This window comes from Hyperolius riggenbachi, chromosome 2 (assembly GCF_040937935.1).
Source record: "Hyperolius riggenbachi isolate aHypRig1 chromosome 2, aHypRig1.pri, whole genome shotgun sequence".
In the NCBI taxonomy this organism is placed as follows: Eukaryota; Metazoa; Chordata; class Amphibia; order Anura; family Hyperoliidae; genus Hyperolius; species Hyperolius riggenbachi.
Genome location: NC_090647.1, coordinates 75,760,942 through 75,787,083, shown reverse-complemented (window position 1 = coordinate 75,787,083; position 26,142 = coordinate 75,760,942). Strand labels below are relative to the sequence as shown.

Below are 26,142 nucleotides of genomic sequence, written 5' to 3'. Positions count from 1 at the left end.
ATTGGCTACGAGAGAGGGGGAGTCATCCAATGAGAGAGGGAGAGGGCGGAACGAATTGGAAGGTAACTTCAGGCAATGCCAGAGAGTCCTACAACACGCGTGACCGTCTGGAACGGAGTACGCATGCGCGATTGTCTGTTTGTTCCATGAGGGAACTCATTGGCCTCTGCCAAGGAATGTCACTGCGGAGAGGTGGGTGGGGCCTCTCGCTCACTAATCTAATCTGGTGGTTCCTCAAGAGATGTGTTCCTGACCTGTGCCATGTGCTGATTTCTTATGCCTGGAGATGCTGGTTATATAAATGCCTGGTACACACTATGCAATTTCCTATCAGATCAACGGGTTGAATCAATTCCAGACAGGTTCGATCAGGTTTCCGATCAATTTTGTACAGAAGTGATCGGAAAATCGAAAAGAAAAATTATCAGAAAACTGATTGGACCTGTAGGAAATTATCGATTTGACCCATCGATCGGATGAGAAATTGCATGTTGTGTACCCGGCATAATCAACAATAAAAAATGCTTAAAGAGGAACTGCACTAAAAATAACGTAATGAATGAAATAGCTTATTTTTTTTACTATTGTACTTGATACCTTACTGCAAAATGCATGTGTTAACATCATATTTTTAATTCACTGCATGCAACGCAACCTGAGAATAATGTGCGCCGTTGTTGTTCCGTTGCGTTCCTGTTTGTACAGGGACCACAACCCACTGATAAGCCCAAATTGCTTTTCCTAAAACGTAACTTTTATTTCTGCATTCAAAATACTGGACTGAATAGATAATGATGATCGGACCGCGACAGAATTCTTAAAGGGAACCTGAACTGAGTAAAATTATTTAAAATAAACACATGATGTAGGTGCAAATGAATATTACATACTTACCTCGCCGTCATTTCCTCTCAGAAGCTCACCATTTTCTTCTTACAGTGATCCCTTCCAGTTCTGACAATATTTTGTCAGAACTGAAATATACCAGTTGCTGTCAGTTATATATCAGCAGCTGTCAGTTACAACTGAATGTGCAAGGTAATGTCCATGTTTCCCTATGGCTTAAGTGGGCGATCAGGGAAGCTCTCAAATTCGAATTCCGATGAAATTCGAATAGGGTTACTCAAATTTCATCCTGCTAATTACTGCAGCTATGCAGGTGGCCGAGGGGGGGGAGGGGGGGTTAATCCTACCCATCAGCCGTCTTCTTGCTCCGTCCCTCGGCGCCTCCCACGCTGCGTTCCATTCCGGTGTCACGTGACTATACACTTCCTCCTTCAACCCGGAAGGAGGAAGTGTATGTAATCACGTGACCGCCGTAGGCCACCCGCACAGCTGCAGTAATTAGCAGGATGTAATTCGAATAACCCTATTCAAATTTCATCCGAAGTTGAATTTGAGAGCATCCCTGTGGGCAATATTACAGTTTAACAGTGTGCTGATCAGGAAGCTGTTATGGGTTAACTGTCATTTTCAGTATGGAGGACGGAGAATTCCATTGATCCCAGTGGACAAACAGAACGCAGGAGAGGAGACAGAGATTGATGAGGGGACTACACAGGAGGTAAGTATGATGTGTGTATTTTTATTTTGACTTTTAATGTTCAGTTCAGGTTCTCTTTAAAGGAAACCAGAGACCCCCTGTCCAAAAAAAAGTTGTATACATACCCGGGGCTTCCTGCAGCCCCATGTGCATGGATCGCTCCGACGCTGCCGTCCTCCACTGCCTGCAGCTCCAGTATCGGGTCCCGTTAGTTTGGCCAGTTCTGCCAGTCGCGGCCAGAGCGCACTTCCTCTTGCGCAGACTGGCGTGACTGACAGAACTAACGGGACCCGATACTGGACGGCGGTGTGGGAGCGATCCGTACGCATGGGGCTGGAGGAAGCCCCAAGTATGTATACATTTTTTTTCTCTGGTACACTTAAAGGTGACCATACATCAATCGACTTGGCATTATCACAGTACGAGGTTTTCCTGTACTGCGCCTGCGCAGGTCACTCCAGTCACCAGGATGGATGAGGACCGCACAGGCGCAGTGGCCATAGACTTGCAAGTCAGCGATACTGAAACTGCGCCACGGCGGGGGACTGGAGGATCGTTGAGTATCAGCCCGGGCACAGGGCAGCTGCAGGGGGCTGGCAGACGCCCCAGGTAAGTGAATCTCTTTTCTTTTTTTGTTAATTATCTTCAGGTATTGATGTAGAGAACTGTTCTATTGCAAACAGTCCATGGGCAGTCTGCCTCTGTATTACTTCCAGGTCGGCAAGGTCCTCAGTAGTATGCAGGCGTAGGCCTGGCTGCTCTCCTCCTCAATCGCGTACCTGTGGCGGCCGGGCATGCTCTGTGCATGACGTGCACATGCGCAGAGCCTGCCTGGCCACAGGCGTGCGATTGAGGATGTGAGACGCCGGACCTGCGCCTGCATACTACTGAGGACCTTGCTGACCCGGAAGCAGTACAGAGTCAGGCTGCCGATGGACTGTTCTCAGTAGAACAGTTCGCTACATCTCTATCTTCAGGTTCCCTTTACAAACAGTGAAGGACAACACGCTTTTCCCCACAGAGCTCATAGGGGTTGATTCACTAAGGTAAATAGTGCACAACCTCCTGTTGTTCACGCTATTAAATCAGCGCAACTTAATTTTCTTTCCATGCACGCTACGCGCGCTAGTGAGTAAACAACGGGCACTGCTTACAAAAGCTGCATGATAGTTATGTATCGCTACTGCAATACTTCACTAGCGCGGCTGCTACTATGTTAATTAACATACAGTATATTCCGGTGTATAAGACGACTGGGCGTATAAGACGACACCCCCAACTTTTCCAGTTAAAATATAGAGTTTGGGATATACTCGCCGTATAAGACTACCCCTCTTCCAACGCCCACCACATCAACATAAAAAAAAAATCATATACTGGTGCTATGTATGAACAGATACTGGTGCTGTACTGTATGTGGTACCCAGTATATAACAGTACATAGGCGATTGACTGGTTGGATTAGTCAACTCTCCCTAAGTGGATTGGTCAGCTCTCCGTGTTTCCCTGTTTATCAGAGCGGTATGGAAGAATAGATTGCGCTGTGCCCATAAAACACGCCTCTTTCACCCTTCTGGCCCACCCTTGTATCCTATTTACCTCCTTCTCTGCCTCTCAGATCTCGCACATGTGCACCTGGCTGCGCCGCTTCACTACTGTCCTCCGCAGCGAGATCTGAGAGGCGGTAACAGGATAGGGCAGCACGGTGGTGTAGTGGTTAGCGCTCTGGCCTTGCAACACTGGGTCCCCATTTCGAATCCCAGCTAGATCAACATCTGCAAGTTGCAAGGCGTTTGTATGTTCTCCCTGTGTCTGCATGGGTTTCTTCCGGGTATTCCGGTTTCCTCCCACATCCCAAAGACATACATTTCCCCTTAATTGGCCCTAGAGTCCTAGACTATGATATATGCACTACACGATACATACAAAAGGCATATGACTATGGTAGGGACTAGATTGTGAGCCCCTCTGAGGGACAGTTAGTGAGAAGAGAATATACACTGTACAGCACTGCGTAATATGTCGGCACTATATAAATACTTAAATAAATAAATAGGGCGGATCACCCGGCATCAATGACACCTGGCGTATAAGATGACCCCTGACTTTTCAGAAGGTTTTCAAGGGTTAAAAAGTAGTCTTATACGCCAGAATATACAGTAGTTAATATGTAATTACATAGTAACTATGTTAATTAACATAGTAGCGGCTGCACTAGTGAAGTATCGCGGAAGCAGTACATCACTACCGTGCGTCTTTTGTAAGCAGCTCCCATTGTTTCGTTACGCACGTTACGCTACCACTAGCGTGCGTTCCCTGCATGAAAAAAAAAATTAAGTCGCGCTGATTTATTAGCGCAAGCAACAGGAGGTTGCTCGCGCTATTAATCTTAGTGAAACGACCCCAAAAGAGTATATCATGCCTCAGTTGAATTACTATCACGGATGGATTATGTCACAGAGGAAAGAAGTACACATTCATAAATGCCAGACTAAAGTGCAGGACTAGAGTGAGACTTAAAATATTACACCTAGAGTTTGTGCCTAGGGTACAGTATCCTCATTTTCCTGAAGGATCTTAGCGAGAATCCATAGACATTACTATGCTGGTGGCTTGCCAGGCTAGTCAACACGTAGGGTCTATAAAACCTCCCAACACTCCCAAATCACTAAAATATTCCAAAGTTTCTGCCAAGATAAGAATCCAAAAAGACATAAATTTCCTGACTCACCTTCCAATATATAGACAGCTGGGCTCCATAAAACCTCATCCACAACTCATACCACTCTCAAGCTACTCTCCAAATCTCCTGCTGTACTATAGCGTTTTGCAGGCCCGGATTTATAGGCACAGATGTCCTGTCACCCTAGACTTCACCCTCCATGAACCTACAAACACCCGGCGAAATGCACCGCAAGTTTGCTGCTTGCCACAACTGTTACTACACCCTTCGTTCCCTTGCCTGTCATAGGTAGCTACAGGTGCCCCTTAGTTTTATGTAGCCAGAGCTATTTCCGGTATTAAGTAGCTAGAGGTGTGCCCCCAACTGGTCAGTGAAATGCTGAGACCCGGTTGAGTAACCTCTCATTTTACACACTGCTACGGACTCTGCACAGAGAAGGCGAAGGGAGGCCTTTGGGGAGAGGAGGGAGCTGCCTTTCCATCAACAGGCGCCTGTAGACACGTGCCTACAGTGCCTTGGGGTAAATCCGGCCCTGATGTTTTGTATGGCGATTTCTGGCGATTTTAGATAAAGTTATAGCGATTGTGATTTACAATCCGATTGGTCCTTCAAAATGCACAGGTTACTATGGATTTTGGATATAGTTGGTGGTTCTGAGCAGTTAAAGAGCTGCAAATCACTGAAAGATTGCCTTGTACAGTGGGCAGCACGGCAATGTAGTGGTTAGCACTCTTTCGCCTTTCAGCGCTGGGGCCCCGGTTCGAATCCTAGCCATGTCAATACCTGTAAGGAGTTTGTATGCTCTCCCTGTGTCTGTGTGGGTTTCCTCCAGGCACTCCGGTTTCCTCCAACATCCCCAAAGAACGTACAGATAAGTTAATTTGCTTCCCCCTAAATTGGCCCAAGACTAGGATACCTACCTACATTACACAATACATACATATGACTATGGTTGTAACTAGATTGTGAGCTCCTCTAAGGGACAGTTAGTGACAATACAATATATACTCTGTACAGCGCTGTGTAATATGTCAGCGCTATATAAAATAAATAAATACAGGGATTTCCATGTGCCAGGGAGGTACATTTTAGATCAGTGGTGCCCATTAGGTAGATCGTGATCTACCGGCAGATCGCAAAAGACTTCTAGGTAGATCCCACACCACCTGCCTGAGGCCCATTGCACACCAAAAACCTCTAGCAGATCCACAAAACGCTAGAGGTTTTTGAAGCAGATTTCAGAGTGATTCTAGGCATGATTAGAGAGGTTACCTAAACATGCCTGTTGTTTTGGAGCATTTTTGTGTAGCAGATTTCATATATTGTTACTGAACAGCTTCTGTAACAAAAATGCCTGGAAAATCGCTCTGATCTAGCTTTTTTCAGAGCGGTTTTCCACTTTCCTATACTTTGGAGTGGGAGTGAGACCGGGCGGACGGAGCAATAGAGGGAGATACGGAAAGCCGCGTTTTCCTATCCAAATGCCAGGACAGACACCGCTGCTAAAGTACTTGTGATATGCAAAGATTCAAGTTAACAGACGTGAGTGCGCATTTGTTGCGCAGGCGATTTGAAGTTTCTTAAGCATTATTATGCTATGATGGTTCTATATCTTTTTATATTTTTTTATGCTATGGAGTTTTTACCTTGAATATTAAAGCAAAGTTGAAGATTTCAAGTGCCAGTGGGATGATTTATTTCAAAACGCTAGAGCCACCTGTTGTGTGAGGTGGCTACAATTTGGTGAGCGCAATCTACTTTGGGGAGTGGATTCACGAGTGGAACATTATTCACTATCACCTGGGTGTTTGTGAAGTTGTATTACGGAATTACGCTATGTGCAATACATTTCATGTTTTATAGGAAATTATGGTGAGCGCAGCTCAGCAATCTATATCAAAGTACTGGACAGGATAAGTACCAAAGTACTGGATAGCGGCCGACCACAATCCATCTTTTGGGCTGCTCCGGCCCTCCCACATGGTCCCGCCAGGGGAGCTCCGAACCCTCCCCAGTGGTCCCATCCTCCGCCGCGGCCTCAAAACAGGGATGGGCTCGACATCAGACATAGCTAGCTGGATCACCTGCTGCCTTGAGGACTCTGGCCCTCCCACGTGGCACTGTCCTCCATCACCATGGCGAGCACCTCCACTAGCCTTGAGGATCAGCCGCCCACCTCTCTTCACACAGGGAATGGAAACACAGAGCTGGACACAGGTGATTATCTGCCAGGCTCTGCCTACTTGGGCCACTGAGGTTAGTGCTGCTAATCCTCTGGCCTACAGCTGTTCGCCCAAGTCGCCCGCCGCTGCATTTCTCACCCCCATCATAGGGCCATTTCATATCATCTGAGCAGCCGCCACCCACGTGGCTGTGACCACAGGCCCTAGAGCTGCTTCATCCTGACACAGGAACCTCAGCCACCAGCTGACATGCTCTGCCTTTTGCTTTCTGCTGCCGGGAGACATGATGTCTCTACTATGTCCCCTAGAGTGCCAGACCACATCCAAAGCCAGGCTCTTCACAGATGAACTGTACTGAGGCCATCCTGGTCCCTCAACTGCCGGTCCCTGCTCCACCAATATGGGGCAGCCACCCTCCACCTGGTCCCCACACGGTCTGCCACGCTTATATACTCCAGCATCTCGCAGGGGCTCCCTGAACTGAAAGCTACTAGACAGCGCCTGACCAGCAGTCGCAGATCCATCAAAGCCGCATAGCCTGCCAAATGGGAAACTAAACAGGCTAGATTGCGCAGCAATCCTAGGGGGTCTTATTTTTCACTGTCATTCTTCACTGCTCCTCTACACCTTCTCTCTCACTACTCTCTCCTTTCCTCTCCTCTCTCTCTTTTCCTAAGGATAGACTTGGGGGGCATCTGATTAAAATTATTGCTGCAGAAGCATTTGAGTGCCATAAATGGCTGCAGATGTCCCGCTGGTCCTGTTTCCTTACAGACCCTTCTAGCTATGCCTTTACTCTACTTTATACTCCATTCCTTGTATATGCATTGTATCTACTGCATGTATCTAATGTATGTATATGTTTGCACTGCGTGCATATACTGTATATCTACAGTACCTAATGTATGCTTACTGTACCATCACCGACCCTGTTTGTGTCAAAATCAATTCCGGGTATAACTCACGTTGTACTTGGCGAAATAAATGATTCTGATTCTGAAAGACTGCACAAGCAGCATTGGCAGGGCCAGACAGGACGTACTGACCGACTAGGCTGTATGGACAGGCCTGTACTGACAGGGCAGACTGACGTGACAGGGGCAGACTGACAGGATCGGGGGGGGGGGGGGTTAAATACCCTAACCTTTGCACCAGTGCTGTGGCCACACCCTCAAATGATTTGAAGGAGTTATCTGGCATTCTAAAAAACAAACAAGCTGACACTTACCTGGGTCTTCTATCGGCCCCCTGCAGCTTTAATGTCCCGCGCCGACCTCCTCCGATGCTTCGGTCCCCGCTGCCGGTCCAATCACGCAAGTAATTACACTGCGACTGCACGGGCGCATGCGTGCTCGCTCCCGATGACGTATGCAGGAGCGACGCAGTACAAGAAAATGTATACTGCGCAGTATGCTCCCGATGACGCGTGCGGGAGTGAGCACTATTTGTATATTTAAACGGATATTAGACCGGGACCGGTGTTCCTACGTGATAACCTACACGTCGAATTTGCCTACATCCACTATCAAACGTATACCAGGAGGGTTAGGGTTAGGGTTGAGGGAGGGATAGTAAAAGTCTATGGGATGTAGGTTAGTTCGACGTGTAGGATAAAGTGTTGGAGCACCGGCAGCAGGGAATGGAGCATCGGAGGAGGACGGCGCAGGACACAACAGCTGCGGGAGTGGGGCGATAGAAGCCCCAGGTGTCAGTATGATTGTTTTCTAGAATGCCACAGAACCCCTTTAAGGACGTGTGCGCCACCTGAGGATACCACTCCCAGAAGTCCACCAGGATGGCGTTCGTCGGCAATGAAGGCGTCACCGCTGGATTCCAGCAGCATTAAGAGTTGTGACAATAGACTAGGTTGAAGAAGTACTTCACAGCTGCAGTGTGGTAAGAACATAATAGCCTAAACCTTGCTGTTGAATTTGAGGCCAGACATTGAAGAGTGCTGCCCCACTAGTCTTCACTACAGTGTCCTCCAAGGGCAAATGCTCTGCTACCCCTAGTGGACTATGGACTACATTGCAGCAAGTGACTACTACGTCACAGCTTCATTTGGCTGCCTGCAACACGTGGGAATACGCAGCCCATATCCTGATCCTCCCATCTATGTGCTCGCTACAAGCCTCTCTCTCTGGCTCTGCACAGTGCACACTGAATGAAGAGGAGGAGCCATGTACCGGAAAAACAATGCGCTCTGGGAAATGTAGTCTTCTAGCTAGCTATTCTACAGAGTTTGGGGTTCTGCAGCTTATCGTATCAGGTGAGGAGGACGGTGATCGGGATGGTTGAGTTATTTGGGGCAGCAAGTGGCGTTCTTTCTTTAGATTAGTCTGAGTTCTCGGTGACCTGCAGTCGGCACGTGTAGCAGTGACGTCATCAGTATGCTACCACTAAATACTGCAGCATGGGCCATCATGTGTGCACTGTGGCTGTTCCATGCAGCTGATCTGTGCTTTTCTCTTTTCATGCCAGGCTGGAGTCTCCCAGTACCTTTTCCATGTTCTCTGCTAGCATGCTGTTTAGATCTATGTTCTGTTTCGCTTGTATTAGGAGGTTTTATGATCTAAATACTTTTAATGAACCTTGCTTCTAGCTGTACAAGTCCCAGTGAGTGGGTAAAGTGGCTTATAAGAAGACAAACATTTTAAAAACCTATTTGTGATTCCTTTCATGGTTATTGCCAGGAAACATGAGATAAATACTTGACTTGGCTGAAACGCTTGCGGAGTGGGAAACGCTGCGTTTTATGCAGCAATGTTAGTCTATGGGATGCAGAAGGACCAGTGTTCCATTTGCGATTTACAGTAAGCATTCTGCAGACGCTTGCAGTGTTGCAAAATATGCAGACTGGCTGCCAAAACGCACATAATGAAAGTCTATGGTAATGCATATGTGTTGCGTTTTTCATGCATTTTCTGCAGGGTTTTAATTAACCTCCTGAGCGGTATGCTTGACACTTTGTCAGGCATACCCACTCGCTAGAATCCCCAGGAAGATTCTAATAGATTTAATGCCCCCACAAGGTTTAGCTAGCACTGGGCTAGCTAGTATAAGTAGCTGGCACCCCCCCCCCCCCCCCCCCTCAGATCGCCACCTATCCCCCGATCCAGCCACTTAATCCATTACCCAGCCTGGCTCCAGCGGTCGGTGTAGTCTCCCTGCACAGCTCCAGTCTCTCTATGGCGAGGATCGCGTCTGCACATGATGTCATGTACGATCCTTCCCATAGAGAAGACCAGAGCTGGGCGGGGAGTCTGCACCGATCGCTGGATAGAGGCTGCGTAATGTATAATCGGGGGGATTGGAAGAAATCAGAGGGTGCTGGCTACCTATGCTAGCTAGCCTAGTGCTAGCTAAACCTTGTGAGGGCATTAACCACCCTGGCGTTCTATTAAGATCGCCAGGGCGGCTGCATGAGGGTTTTTTGTAAATTAAAAAAAAACTATTTCATGCAGCCAACTGAAAGTTGGCTGCATGAAAGCCCACTAGATGGCGCTCCGGAGGCGTTCTTCTGATTGCCTCCGGCGGCTAAAATTAACACGGAAGGCCGCAATGAGCAGCCTTCCGTGTTTGGCTTCTCCTGTCGCCATGGCGACGAGCGGAGTGACGTCATGGACGTCAGCCGACGTCCTGACGTCAGCCGCCTCCGATCCAGCCCTTAGTGCTGGCTGGAACTATTTGTTCCGGCTGCGCAGGGCTCAGGCGGCTGGGGGGACCCTCTTTCGCCGCTGCTCGCGGCGAATCGCCGCAGAGCGGCGGCGATCGGGCAGCACACGCGGCTGGCAAAGTGCCGGCTGCGTGTGCTGCACTTTATTTCATCGAAATCGGCCCAGCAGGGCCTGAGCGGCAGCCATCGGCGGTGATGGACGAGCTGAGCTCGTCCATACCGCTAAGATGGTTAAAGCTATTAGAATCTTCCTGGGGTCTCTAAGCTGCAAAACCTCCTGAGCGGTGCAATGCTAAGGAGGTTAAAAAGTAAAGATCTCTGATGTGCTTCCGCTTCCAGTTGTCTTCCTAATGATTTGCATATATTTACATTTAACAACGCATAAAAAAACCCCATATGCGTATTCTATACGTAAACGCACCAGAAATGCAATACAAAAAACGCAAACGCACCTGCAGAAACCGCAGGATTTTAACGCTATGCTATGTGTTCACCTAGCCTGAAGGAGAATTACTTTAGGTAGAACATGAACATCGCAGGGGGCTGATCAATCAATTTCTGAAACTTGATTTAAATGATCTGATAGCTGATTAATTGAAGTTCCAAGCAGGGGCATAACTAAAACCACTGGGCCCCCCGTCAAAAGTTTGTCACTAGTAGATAGTCTTGGGTACCCCAGATATTAATATTAGCTTTTCACCCTGTACAGATATTCGTTTTAGTTACCATAGTGCTCACCTTCCCCAGATATTGATATTAGTGTCACCAGCTACATCATTCGGTAGAACTTGTACTCCAGATATTAGAATTAGGTAGCCCTTGTACTCCACCTGCCCCCAGAAAGTATCTTTATTAAGCATCCTTTGCACCAGATATTAGTATTTGTCCTCTCAACAGATGCAGCTTTTACACCCAGTATGAAAAACCCTACCTCCTCCCCATACCAATAGCCGCCATTATTCTGCAGCTCAAATTGTACCCAAGGGAGGTTGTGACCTCATAAAAACAGATACTTACCTATGAAGAGGGAAGCCTCAGGATTCTCTAGAGGTTTTCAGTGTCCTCACCCCCCACCATTGCTGAGCATGGATCCCCGGGACATATCTGACGAGCAGGTGGCATGGACATGAACTTTAACCCCCTCTCGACAATCCTAACGCCAATAGGCGTCGGGAAGGTGTCAGCCCCAGGGCCATGTAATGCCGAAAGGCGTAGATTAGTGGAGATCGCGCATGCCGGAGCTTGCGCATCCCAGCTTGAGTGACAGAGCAGAGCTCCGTCAGCACTCTGGCAGTGGCGGTCGCTGCTAACAGACTGCAAAAACATTTGTACAGCGCTGCGATCTAATGCAGCACTGTATTGTCACTTACTGTGAGTAGTAAAAATCTTACATTACCGACAGGTTTTGGGTTAGTCCATCTCTTCATGGGGTTTCTCAGCAAGGCTTTTATTCTTTCTAAAGACTCACCCTTAAAAAGATTTATACACTGATGCTGGCCAGCCTCCCTGCTCACTGTACACTTCTTTGGCAGTTGTACGGAGCAACTGTCATTCATTAAGTGCTTTTAAAAATGAAAACCCTGAGAACCCCCATAAGAAGATGGGCTAGTCCAAAATCTGTCAGTAATGTCAGATTTCTATTACTTACTGTAAGTGACAGCAACATAGGAGAAAAGTAAATTATGGTTTATTTTACTCTTGAAGAAATGTACTTCCTATTTGTATATGTTTACATGTATTTTGAATTTGAAGATTTTCGTGACGGGTCCTTTAAGGGCCAGCTGCCAGCGGCTCATGTTGTTGATGCTAAATGCTTTTCTGCTACTGCTCGCAGAAATTCTAAATACTGGAGGAGGGCAGAGAGGAGAGCTATTAAGACTAGGGGGAGGGGGGAGGAAGGGGGGGGGGGTTGACCCAGCAAGTGTCAGGATGATTTCCAGTAGATTTTGTGCTTAAATCTATTGGAAGTCACGGGACAGTGTGGAGCAGGCAGCAGATCCTTCTCTGATTAGATTTCATTGGAGAGGGTGGATCTGGCTGTACATCAAGTAATGTGTGGCCAGCTTTAAACCTCATCTACACGGTACAATTTTCCATCAGATAGATCTAATAAGAAATTGCACTGTGTGTAGACATCCAAATTGTTTCAGATCAATTGTGCGGTGGATTTTGCTTTGATAAGTAGCCAAAATCTATTGCAAAATCGAATGCAATCCAGTTGGACCCGTTGGAAATGATCTAATAGATCAGATCATCTGATGGAAACTTTTACCGTGTAGATGAGGCTTAAAGGGAACCTGAAGCGAGGAAAATTTAAAATAAACACATGATGTAGCTGCAAATGAATATTACATACTTACCTCACTGTCAGTTCCTCTCAGAAGCTCAACATTTTCTTCTTACAGGGATCCCTTCCAGTTCTGACAATATTTTGTCAGAACTGAAATATACCAGTTGCTGTCAGTTATATATCAGCAGCAGTCAGTTACAACTGAATGTGCAAGGTAATGTCCATGTTTCCGTATGGCTCAAGTGGGTGATATTACAGTTTATCGGTGTGCTGACCAGGAAGTGGTTAGGGGGTAATGGTCATTTGTAAAATGGAGGACTGAGAATTACATTCATCACACTGGACAAACAAGGACGCAGGAGAGGAGAAAGGGCTAGTTCACACTGGGCGATCTTTCAGCGATTTGCTGATCACTGGTGCTAATGCACGAACAGGTAGTGTTCTCACTGTAGCGATCGGCAGTGATTAACTAATGATACATGCAGCATTTTTGGAGTGATTCCATTTTCATGTTATAGGATCACAAAATGCATTCGCTCCTAAATCGCTTTCCTGTACTGTGAAAAAACAGCTTTTTGCTGATCACCGATCTTCATCAAAAAACTGCTACCAAAGCGCCCAGTGTGAACTAGCCCAAATAAATTGAGTACTAGAGTACACAGGAGGTAAGTATGACCTGTGTATGGTTACTTTGACTTTTTATTTTCAGTTCAGGTTCTCTTTAAGACTTACACACACTTTAAAATTAAAGGACTACTATCATGGAAAATTGTAAAGTCTTAAAATACATGCCTACACATACAACTCACCTAAAGGATTATTAGGAACACCATACTGATACGGTATTTGACCCCCTTTCACCTTCAGAACTGCCTTAATTCTACGTGGCATTGATTCAACAAGGTGCTGAAAGCATTCTTTAGAAATGTTGGCCCATATTGATAGGATAGCAGTTGATGGAGATTTGTGAGATGCACATCCAGTGCATGAAGCTCCCGTTCCATCACATCCCAAAGATGCTCTATTGGGTTGAGATCTGGTGACTGTGGGGGCCACTTTAGTACAGTGAACTCAACTCATGTTCAAGAAACCAATTTGAAATGATTTGATTTGTGACATGGTGCATTATCCTGCTGGAAGTAGCCATCAGAGGATGGGTACATGGTGGTCATGAAGGGATGGACATGGTCAGGTAGCCGGTGGCATTTAAACGATGCCCAATTGGCACTAAGGGGCCTAAAGTTTGCCAAGAAAACACCCCCACCCCCCGCACCATTACACCACCATCATCCTGCACAGTGGTAACGAGGCATAATGGATGTTCTCATTGTGTTTACGCCAAATTCTGACTCTATCGAGACTCATCAGACCAGGCAACAGTCTTCACCTGTCCAATTTTGGTGAGCTCGTGCAAATTGTAGCCTCTTTTTCCTATTTGTACTGGAGGTGAGTGGTACCCGGTGGGATCTTCTGCTGTTGTAGTCCATCCGCCTCAAGGTTGTGTGTGTTGTGGCTTCACAAATGCTTTGCTGCATACCTCGGTTGTAACGAGTGGTTATTTCAGTCAACATCAGCTTGAATCAGTCAGCCCATTCTCCTCTGACCTCTAGCATCAACAAGGCATTTTCGCCCACAGGACTGCAGCATACTGGATGTTTTTCCCTTTTCACACCATTGTTTGTAAACCCTAGAAATGGTTGTGCGTGAAAATCCCAGTAACTGAGCAGATTGTGAAATACTCAGACCAGCCCATCTGGCACCAACAACCATGCCACACTAAACGACCGCCTAACGCCGATAGGCGGCGGCAGGTCGTAAGTGGTATTACATGGAAACGGCCGCTCGTTCGAGCTGCCTTTCCATGTCAGTTCACGGAGGGTGTCTCCGTGAACAGCCTGCGAGCCTCCGATCGCAGCGTGCAGGCTAATCGCAGCTTGCAGGCTAATTGTAAACACGCGGGGAAGAAATCCCCGCTGTTTACATCATACGACGCTGCTGCGCAGCAGCGCAGTAAAGGAGATCGGCGATCGCCGGCCTCTGATAGGCTGAAGCCTATCAGAGGTGGCGCAGGACACATCGCCGTCCTGTGTCGCCCAGGGGAAGGAGGGGAGGGAGGGAAAGAGAGGGAGGCTGGGAATCGCTGCGGAGGGGGGCTTTGAGGAGCCCCCCGCAACACGGAGGCAGGCAGTGGCGATCAGATCCCCCCCCCAGCAGGACATCCCCCTAGTGGGGAAAAAAGGGGGGAAGTCTGGTCGCCCTGCTGCAAATACGATCTGTGCTGTTACAAAATAGCCGGTCGCCTTTCTTTCCCATTTTGACATTCACTTTTGGAGTTCAGGAGATTGTCTTGACCAGTTCTACACCCCTAAATGCATTGAAGTAACTGCCATGTGATTGGTTGATTAGCTAACTGCATTAATGAGAAACTGAACAGGTGTTCCTAATATTCCTTTAGGTGAGTCTAAATATTAGATGTACCGGTACATTTTTATACATTTATTTTTTCTATGTCACTGTCACTTACAGTAGTTAGTAAAAATCTGACATGTTTTGAGCTAGCCCATTTCTTCATGGGGGATAGTCAGTATTTCCTTTATTCTTTACAAAAGCATCCCTGGAAAGGATCTATAAAAGCCTTCCTACAAACGCCACATATTATTATGGCAGTTAGACTGAGCAACTGCCATTTAAGGGGAACCTTTACTGAGAGGGATATGGATGTTTGCTTTTAAACAATACCAGTTGCTTGGCAGTCCTGCTAATCTCGTTGGCTGCAGTAGTGGCTGAATCACACACCTGAAATAAGCATGTAGCTAATCCAGTCTGACTTCAGTCAGAGCACCTGATCTGCATGCTTGTTGAGGGGCTGTGGCTAAAAGTATTAGAGACACAGGATCAGCAGGAGAGTCGGGCAACTGGTATTAAATCAGTCCAATTTATCTGATTTTTACTACCTACTGAAAGTGACAGCAACATAGTAATAAAAATGATGGCCCATTTTACTCTTGGAGTAATGAATATCTTATATGTAGGTGTATTAAATTTAGCAATTTTTCACAATGGTGGTCTGGTCCTTTTAGTAGCCTGAAACGATTGTTAGCAATGCTTTTGAGAACCCTTTAAAAGTGTGTATTTTTCCCCTGATGCGTGCTGACTTCTTGTTATTGATTGGGCACACTGGGAAAGCTTGCCCGATTGCCATTGTTCACATGCGCCATAAGCTTTTTCCCACTCGTCCCCCCCCCCCCCTTTGTGAGTATAGAGATTTCTGTTACAGTTCTCTATTCATACCTTGCTTCTGTGTAATGTCCCTCATACCTCAGGTATATGTGTGAGGGATGGAAGGCAGCGATGATGACGACATTCCTCAGCTCTCTGCTCACACCTTAGCAGCTTTACAAGACTTTTACACTGAGCAACAAGAGCAGGAATCTCTGAAATCTGGACACAACTATGACAAGTTCTCAGTTGGTGCTGTTGAAGAAGATTGGGTAAGAGAATCTGTTGTGGTTGTAATGTGTCTCTTCGTGATTTTGTATTTTTTTTTAACCACCCTGATGTTCAATTTCCCCAGGATTTCTGTGCAAAAAGTATTTCAATTAATTTCCAATAATTTTCAACCTTTATTTTTTTGCAATTAATTTTTTTTTTTAAATTGAATTCAATACAGGTTATTGTATTGAATTTAATAAAAAAAAAAGTGTTTTCTGCAAGGTGTTGCTGAAGCTGTTGTCATCAACCCGATGACCTTGGTGTCATCAACGCCGATCAATGGGGGACATGTGATCTCCGAGGGAGAAGCAAAATCCGCCAAGGGACATGGAAGAAGACACTGGGGAAGCTATCAGAGGTACGCGGCGAGGGATCAGCACGCCAATGGTGAGTATAAGACCCAGATGTATAAGTAGCCAGATGTGCAGCCACGTATAATTAGCCAGATGTATAGGTAGCCAGATGTGCAGCCAGGTATATAGTGAGCCAGATATATAGTGAGCCAGATGTGCAGCCAGGTATATAGTGAGCAAGGTGTTTAGCCAGATTTATAGGTTGCCAGATGTCCCCCCCCATCCTAGCACGCTGTGGGTAGCGATCTGTGCTACCCCAGTGTGCAGAACAAGCATCCAGCCACCCTTGGAATCCCTGGGCAGCCAGCGGGGTAGAGAATGTGCGGGGGTTCCCCCTTGTATGCGGAGGCTATCTGGAGGGGGATCCCCCTCTGTGCGGGTGGGGGGGATCCCCTTCAATGGTGGCTATGTGGGCGGGGGGGGGGAGCCATCATTGAAGGGGATCCCCCCCACCCGCACAGAGGGGGATCCCCCTCCACATAGCCTCCGCATACAAGGGGGAACCCCCGCACATTCTCTGCCCCGCTGGCTGCACAGGGATTCCCCAGGGTGGCTGGATGCTTGTTCTGAACGCTGTGGGTAGCACAGATCGCTACTAACAGTGTGCAGTCAGGCATCCAGCCATCCTGGGGAATCCCTCTGAGAAAAAAATGCAGCTGGAGGGGCAGAGAAACAGGAACTCTCCCTGTCGGCATGGATGAGCTCAGCTCGTCATTACCACTTTTTGCATGTTTTTGCTGGACGAACTCAGCTCGTCTATACCGCCAGGGAGGCTACGAGGACCTATATCTTGGGATTGAATGTCATCCCAGTCAGTAGCAGATACCCCATTTCCCTCTAGAAATCTTTACCTTTTATTGAATAGATGATCAGAGATATCTATATGGCTGTTGTGTGTGACTATTGTGAAACCCCTCCCACGGTGTGATGTCAGAGCCATGGCCCTGTCAGCTTCTTCTATGTGAACCTCGTTGCATAATGGGAAATGACAGCTGTTTCCAACTGCTAAGCAAGCAGCATCTCCCTCTGTACATACTATCACATTGTTAGTGAGTGTGTTTATGGGTAATGGCAGTTGGTGCTGTGTTGTTGTTGTTTTTTTCTTGTCTGCCAGCAGTAAAGATGATGACCTGCAGATTTACAGAGTATCAAACAACATGCATGAACTACCCTGCGAATAGTAACCATTTCTTGATCTATCTTCTATTCTTTTAACTTCTCTCTTTGCAATGTATTGATTTATATTTTTCCATCTACCACTATCTTTTGGTAAAGTTCCTCTTTAGTTCTGTCCCAGGCCAGACGCTTCCCATAGTAGTGATGCTTGTGTCTAGCTGAACTCATGGGCAAGCAATGTGATCAGTTTGTTCAGTTAATGGATTTGTATGGCTCTGATTAGCTCTGGTCACTTCCTGCTGTACCCATCAGAGTACAAAGAAAGCGAAGCACAGTCAAGAGTAGAAAAAGCAGAGCCATACACATCTTTCACCTGATCAAACTGATCACCTGCTTCTCCATGCATTCTGGTAAGCACCAATGAAAGATGTAGGGTTCTTATCCATTTCTCTATCATATATGGAATAGAGGAATACGGAGGCTGCCATATTTCATATTCATGTCCTTTTAAAGTGGACCTGACCTTTTGCACAGGACAGCAGGAAAACATACAGTAATACACCCTGCATGCATTTAGAGAGTTAAACCTGTGTTATCCTACTTATCTGTGACTAATCACAACTGTAATTTAATCTCTCAGCTGTGTCAGCACAGGAATATTGGCAGAGAAGCTAATTTGTAAACAAAGGATGTTAACCCTATGTCTGCTTCCATGAAAGCAGGAAGTAGACACACTGCAGATATATTGCAGGCCTTGTATCAGCTGTAACAAAGAAATTGTTTTTCTTTAACCATTTATGCCACCTGGATGTGATTGTCACTTCCAGGCGGCTGCTGCTGTGCTGCGGCGCGCTCCTGTGTGCGAACTCCCGTGCCGCCCACAATGAATGGGAACATAGTCTAGGGGTCTGAACTTTTTTAAGTGTCAAGAGGGTATATTGCAAACATTTTTTAAATTATAAGCTTGTAAATAGTGATGGAAGCAAAACTGAAAAAAGGCACCTTTATTTCCAAATAAAAGATTGGCGCCATACATTATGATAGGGACAAAATTTAAATGGTGTAATAACTGGGACAAATGGGCAAATAAAATACATAGGTTTTAAGCATGTATTATTTTAAGGCTATAATGGCTGAAAGCTGAGAAATAATAATTTTTTTTACCCCATTTTTTTCTTAATATTCCTGTTAACATGCATTTAGAAAAAAATAATTCTTAGCAAAATGTACCACCCAAAGAAAGCCTAATTGGTGGCGGAAAAAACAAGATGTAGATCAATTCATTGTGATAATTAGTGATAAAGTTATTGGCGAATGAATGGGAGGTGAAAATTGCTCAAATGCATAAGGTGAAAAATACACGCGGGCTGAAATGGTTAAAGGTTATTATGCCGTTGCTTATCTTTTAGAGCAGAGAGGACGTTCTGAGTTCAGGTCTGCTTTAAACAATACGGTCATCATTTGGGATGCCTTTTCTAAGTGTGGACAGGTGGTTCTCTGTTGCTTGCCAACTGCTCGATAGCGATTGAACGAGTTGGAAAACCCTGCCTCATAATTACTGTCATTGTCCGCTGCATGCACTGGCAGCTTTTTCCCACTCATTCTCAGCACTCCATAGAGCGGAACATGCTGCCTGGCAGATTTAAATGATGCTCATTTGTATTGGGCAAGGCTGTTCCTGATTGTTTCAGGCAGCCTTTCCCCATACAAGCAAGGTGCATGGCTCTCTGAAGAGCATGTTTTTCTCATCATGGGTAGAGTTACACTCTAAATCTGTCATTTACGTTTTATGATTGTTTTTAAAGTGGAGCTGAACTCAGAACTTCCTCTCTGCTCTTAAAGATAAGAAACCGCATAATAATCTTTAAAGAGACTCTGTAACAAAATTTTCAGCCTTATTTCTTCTACCCTATAAAGCCCCATCTACACGATACGATTCTTTGTGCGATTCGATTACGATTCTATTTACGATCCGATTAAATCCAACATGTCCGATCAGTATTCGATTCGATTAAATTTGATTTGCCATTGTTTTGCAATGGCAAATCGAATCCCGATCGGACATGTCAGATTTAATCGGATCGTAATCGAATCGCACAAAGAATCGTATCGTGTAGATGGGGCTTTAGTTCCTATACCTGTTCTAATGTGCTCTGGCTTACTGCAGCCTTTCCTAGTTGCACAGTGGCTGTGTTATCTCTGTTATATAATCTAATCTTCTTTCCTCTGTCGGGCTCAGGCTGGAATGTACTAATCTGCTTTTGAGAGGATAGAAGCTATACCAGGCATGGGCAAACTTGGCCCTCCAGCTGTTAAGGAACTACAAGTCCCACAATGCATTTGCCTTTATGAGGCATGCCTGTGGCTGTCAGACTCCTGCAATGCATTGTGGGACTTGTAGTTCCTTAACAGCTGGAGGGCCAAGTTTGCCCATGCCTGAGCTATATACACCCTCTCCACGCCCCCCTGCAGTCTCTGTATGAGTCACAGACTCTGCTTATCTGACCCTATCACAAGCTTTTAGCAGCCATGTCTTTTTTGTTTTTAAACACTGCCTAAAACTGGCAATTACAAGCCAGGATTGCAGCAGGGAGTGACAGAAACAGCATAGAGGGGGCCAGGAGAACATAATGAATAGAATGGTATGCTTTTTATTGTAAGAATTTTAGAGTACAGATTCTCTTTAAAGGAAAAAAAACATATCTTTGTAACAGCTAAAACAAATCCTGCAATAAATCTGCAGTATGTCTACTTCCTGCTTTCAAGGAACCAGACAAAGGATTAACATCCTGTGTTTACAAATTAGCTGCTCTGCTGAGGCAGCCAGCTGAGAGATCAAATTACAGTTGCGATTAGTCACAGATGAGGGGGAACTAGACAGGCTAAACTCTCTAAATACATAAAGGGTGCATTTCTTTATATTTTCTTTCTGTCCTGCGCAAGAGTTCAGGTCCACTTTAACTCAAAGGAACATTTTTTCATTAGGTCTTCAGAAATAAAACTTGTAAGCAAGGGCATAACATTCATTGTATAAAGGAACACTTTTACAGTAAACCTTTTTCATGGGAAAACATAGTATAGTCTGCCGTGTTCCTCATAGCAGGAAAACACAACATTACTTCTGTAAAGTACTAAAACCAGAAAACTTTATTACTTCAGGTATGAGCAAAAAGTCCTCTCACTATTCATGAGAACTTGTTTTCAGACTCTAGGTGGAGCCATTGCACTTCAATACGTTTTCTTGCTTTTTCCTTTCCAGCAACTAAGCCAGTTCTGGTATGACAATGAAACTGCATTGTGCTTGGCCAAGGAAGCACTAGAGGCCTCTGGGAAAAATGGAAGGTATGAGGATCCTGTTATTGGAAGAAACGCATATTTTTTTTATTTGTGATTAAAAGCATTTTTACATTGATTTCATATTTAAAGTACCCCTGAATAGGGGTAAAATCTGTTAAGGCCCCTTTTAAATTTGCATTGCAAGTGTGTGTTGCGTTGCCCTGTTTTACTCCAGGTACCGCAGTAAAACATCATAGCTCCAACTGTCCCTCTTTGGGAGCCCTGTCCCTCTTTCCTCCTCATTTGTCCCTCTTTCAGGACTTTGTCCCTCTTGCTATGTAAATATATGTATTTCTCTACTGAAAAATGTGTTTAACCCCCTTGGCGGTATGAAAAATACAGCCAGGGGGCAGCGCAGCAGTTTTTTTTTAAATTTTTTTTTTTTTAAATCATGTAGCGAGCCGAGGGCTCGCTACATGATAGCCGCTGCTCAGCGGCATCCCCCCGCCCGCTTCGATCAGGAAATCCCGTTCAAAGAACGGGATTTCCTGGAGGGGTTGCCCCGTCGCCATGGCGACGGGGCGGGATGACGTCAGCGACGTCGGGACGTCATTGGGAGTCCAGCTCCAACCCTCGGCGCTGCCTGGCACTGATTGGCCAGGCAGCGCACGGGGGGGGGGGGGGGGCGCGCGCCGCACCGGATAGCGGCGATCGGGCGCGCGGCGGCGGCGATCGGGGTGCTGGCGCAGCTAGCAAAGTGCTAGCTGCGTCCAGCAAAAAAAAAAATTATTTAAATCGGCCCAGCAGGGCCTGAGCGGCACCCTCCGGCGGCTTACCCCGTGTCACACACGGGGTTACCGCTAAGGAGGTTAATTGCCTCAACTTTATTCTCGTCTTTTAAATTGATATATTTCTTCTTTTCAAATGTTCATATGAAGGATAATGCACCAGGATAGAAAGGACCAGTGTGGTTTGAATTATAAAACAACATATGGTATGCGAGACTAGGGGTCTGATGGGGATGTGATCAGGGGTGTGACAGGGGCGTGGCTTAAGTGTCCCTCTTTCTCATCTCAAAAAGTTGGGAGGTATAAAACATGTTAGTCACTTTTTGCATTGTGGTGGGATGCGGCAGGGGCAACGCATCCCAACCGCAGCACAAACATTTGATGTAAAACGGCCTAAATGAAACTCACGGTCAGATAGATTACCTTTTTTATAAGTGTTCTGGCACTGCTTGTTGTCCTTGTGATCCCCCTCCATTGCTGTCCTCGAAGCTCCTGCCCCACCAGGAAGTTCTGCCAAGTGGCACAGAGCTATTCTGAAGCGCGCAGGCGCGAGTTTCACGATGTGCCATGAAAGAAAGTGCTTGTGAAGGAGCACTTCTTTTCTCTGTCCCTGCACAGTTTAGTTCCAATTCACACACCGCCCCAAGGTGTAGCTTCCTGGTTTTCATATTCAACAGCACGGTGGCGTAGTGGTTAGCTCTCTCGCCTTGCAGCGCTGGGTCCCTGGTTCAAATCCCAGCCAGGACACTATCAGCAAAGAGTTTGTATGTTCTCTCCGTGTCTGCGTGGGTTTCCTCCGGGCACCCCGGGTTCCTCCCACATTCCAAAAACATACGGATAAGGTAATTGGCTCCCCCTAAAATTGGCCCTAGACTACAGTACTTACACTACATAATATAGACATATGGCAATGGTAGGGATTAGATTGTGCGCTCCTTTGAGGGACAGTTAGTGACAAGATATATATATATACATTGTACAGTGCTGCGTAATATGTCGGCGCTATATAAATGCTAAATAATAATAACTTGAGGATTCCATTGAATATGAAGACGACCGGGGACCCTGAGGACAATTAGCAGCGCCAGGACACTTCTAAACTGGTAATTTAACCCACCATGAGCTCCAGTCTCATTTTTTTGTTATGTAAATATTACGTGGGCTTATTTGGGCGTATTGTAGGGCAGCAGCTGCTGGATCTTCAGTCTCATGCTGCGATGCGTAATAACGACAGTATGCCATTTCGCGTGCAAGGGGGCGGATCTACAGCATGCAAGCTGGCCCTGCCCCCCTGTCCTTCATACCTGCTCTAGAGGGAAATGGTACAGACCTTGCGGATGCCAGCGGCAAGAGTATTTTCACAATAGCCCACATTGCCCCCCTTTCTCCCAGCACACTTGAAAGCAGTAACGGGGGGGGGGGGGGGGGGTGAGTTATTATGATAATGGATTAGAAAGGGTTAATATCACCCATTATCTCTGTACGTGCATCCAACTTATTAAGTATGTTTCTTACACTTTTCTTTAAATAATAAGCTGCAAGTCTTCATCATCATAGGTCATTGAATGAACTTCTTTTCATAGCATAAGTGGCAGCATGGTGCATAGCACTCTTGCCTGGTAGAGCTAAAGCCACAGATTTAAATCTGGGCTGCGATGCTCTGCAGGGAGTTTGTATGTTATTATTATTTAGTATTTATATAGTGCTGACTTTTTTCACAGCGCAGGGTATATTGTCTTGTCACTTAACTGTCCCTCAGAGGGGCTCACAATCTAAACCGGTACAAATATCATCCAACTCTGGTACAAATATCATCCGACTCCTTAGTTTATGAAATTTCCTACTCGAGGTGCCCAAAATTACTCCCGACTCCACAGCCCTGGTCATATGTCTATATAGTGTACTGTATGTATCTTAGTCTAGGGTGAGGGCGCTAACCACTAAGCCACTGTGCTGCCTTGTGATGTTGGCACAGATTTCCATTCTGCACTCCGGTTTCCCCCCACATTCCAAAGTCACTATGGTAAGAACATCAGACTATGACTCTAAGGGATTAGACTGTGAGCTCATCAATGAATTGACTATGTACTCTGTAAAGTGCTGCAGAGACGTCAGTGCTACAGGATTACACAATAATTATAACTGTAAGACTACATAGAACAAAAGTAATAGGTGTGGCACATCCCTTAAAAGTAAGCAAAAAAAACCTACACAGACTCTGATCCTGACTAACCGCAATGGCTGCACCTGCAAAATGAACCTGCTGTCACTGGACGTGTGCTCCGCTTATGATACCAGAAGGAACAGTTCAATACTTGTCACAAAGTTTACAGAGGCGTGCACCTTCCATCCAAGGCTTTTAATTCCACAACGGTGACAGTGTTACAGTCCAACTTGAACATGCATAGCCAGGCAACATTTGCATAGTGAACAAGCGTGATTTCTACCGTGTCCATAGGGCGACTGATCAGTGGGTAGGAGGTGGGTGGTAGGCACAGAGGTGGCGAGCGACGGCCGTTTCACGTCTCCTGCCGCTTGGTCACGCTACGTGCCACGTGATATTACTGTTATTTTTTTAATTATTGGCTTGTAAATAGTGATGGACACAAAACGCACCTTTATTTCCAAATAAAATATTGGCGTCATACATTGTGATAGGGACATAATTTAAACATTTTAATAACTGGTACAAATGGGCAAAATAAAGTATGTGGGTTCTAATTATGGTAGCATCTATTATGTAAAAACTGTAATTGTCGAAAACTGAGAAATATTGATTTTTTTTTTTTTTTTAAATGTCCCTATTATTCCCATTAAAATGCATTTAGAATAAAATAATTCTCAGCATATTGTACCACCCAAAGAAAGCCTAATTGATGGCAAAAATAACAAAATATAAATCATTTTGTTGTGATACGTAGTGTTAAAGTTATTGGCGAATGAATGGAAGGAGCGCTGAAAGGTGGAAATCGCTCTGGTCCATAAGGGGTAAAACTCCTCAGTGGTGAAGTGGTTAACAGCTGTATGGAAGAACCTGATTAGCTGCAACGGGAAACAACATTGTTTGACACCCGGTCACAGCCAAATGTTTTCCCCCAAAGTTTACTGAATTGTGTGAAAGCTGAAAGCTTTTAGTTTCACGTATTTCCCCCTTTGTCATGTCTTTGCAGGATAGCCTGTGTCAGTGCTCCTAGCATCTACCAGAAACTCAAAGGACTGGCTGGAGGCGACGTGTCCATCTGTCTGCTGGAATATGACCGGCGGTTCTCAGTCTATGGCGATGACTTCATCTTCTATGACTACAATAATCCGCTGGATCTGCCAGATATTCTGCAGCCACACAGCTTTGATATAGTATTAGCAGATCCTCCATACCTTTCTGAAGAGTGCCTGAGCAAGACTACGGAGACCATCCGGTACCTGACCAAGGGAAAGATCCTGCTGTGCACAGGTGTGATATAATGCAGAGCATGGACACGTGGCCAACCCAATTGCACCTCTGACTGTCACATATTTGAATTGTTGTGTGTTTAGTGTAAGGATGGTCAGTTGGTGCATGAAGCTTGAAACGGACCAATCAAATGCAGCAGCTGCTTTAGATTGGTTGAATTCCAAGCTGCACATACATTTGCAGAAACTAGCATACAGTTTGCATCAACTCTGTATTATTAGCATCTCATTTACCACCCCTAGATTAGAGCTAAAGAAACCCCTTTTTTGGCCGTGTCAGTTATTGGTGAGGTTATAATGATGTTAGTAAATACCCATATAATGAGCGCCTGAACGGTGCTCAACAATAAATGTTATGTCCTTCACGTTTAAAACTTTCAGCACCACGCAGCTTTGGCCTCTTAAGGACCAGAGCCTTTTTTTTTTCTATTTTAGAGCTGTGATAGGCTCAAAGTGAACGCAAGTGACAGCTGAGCGTGCAGCGGCAACAGAGAAACGATTACTGCAGGAGCTTGCGGCAGGAACAGGTGAAATCTACATCCTATCCGAGACTGACAGGGCTTGATTCACTAAGACAAATGGCATGCCTTATCCGAGTGAACACGCCTTATTAGAGATAGCACGCCTTATGAAAGTAAGTGCTACAAACCCGCAGGGGCTTAGGGCAGGATAAGTGAAGCTCTCGTCATTGCCAATTAGCAGGCAAAATTTTGTAAAGCTTGCTATGCTACTCTGATAAGGCGCGTTATCTCTGATAAAGCGTGTTAACTTGGATAAGGCATGCTATTTGTCTTAGTGAATCAAGCCCACAGCCACAAAACAGGACATAGAGTTCACCTACGTCATTCCTGAAAGGATTTATGTTATTAATGGTTAGGCTATCAAAAATGTATTTTACTCATCTGCTCAAAGGAAAACAAAAAAACAGGTGGCTAAAAACTCCACCTTAAACACACCCTTTATAGCTCCATTTCAATCAAACTGAACTCGCGATCGTGATTATTGTGTTTTTTAGGTGCTGTGATGGAGGATTTGGTGGCACGGATACTTGGGCTGAAGATGTGTAAATTTATCCCTCGACACACTCGATCGCTGGCCAATGAGTTTAGGTGTTATGCCAATTACCAGACAGGGCTGGATTCCTAGCCTACCAGGACACGCAAAACCAACTACTTCCTGTTGTCCACGTTACCATGACACACACCCAACCCATTCTCTTCATAAGGCAAGCATTAAAGAGGAACTGTAGTGAAAATAACGTAATGAATAAAATTGCTTATGATTTTACAATA

General features: G+C 45.7%; 1 protein-coding gene across 3 annotated transcripts; it reads left to right on the top strand.

Annotated features, from left to right (window-relative positions):
- Window positions 1–161: 161 nt before the first annotated feature.
- On the top strand, window positions 162–26,142 carry EEF1AKMT1 (EEF1A lysine methyltransferase 1). 3 transcript variants are annotated; one of them, XM_068264990.1, is made up of 5 exons: window positions 162–192; window positions 15,699–15,866; window positions 20,596–20,678; window positions 24,571–24,851; window positions 25,866–26,142. In XM_068264990.1, exons 2-5 carry the CDS (start codon window positions 15,714–15,716, stop codon window positions 25,994–25,996), a joined length of 648 nt encoding a protein of 215 aa, XP_068121091.1. In that variant the 5' UTR covers window positions 162–192; window positions 15,699–15,713; the 3' UTR covers window positions 25,997–26,142. The 3 variants fall into 3 exon arrangements, with proteins under 3 accessions (XP_068121091.1, XP_068121089.1, XP_068121092.1); XM_068264988.1 differs by lacking the exon at window positions 162–192 and adding an exon at window positions 8,558–8,678; XM_068264991.1 differs by lacking the exon at window positions 162–192 and adding an exon at window positions 9,087–9,222.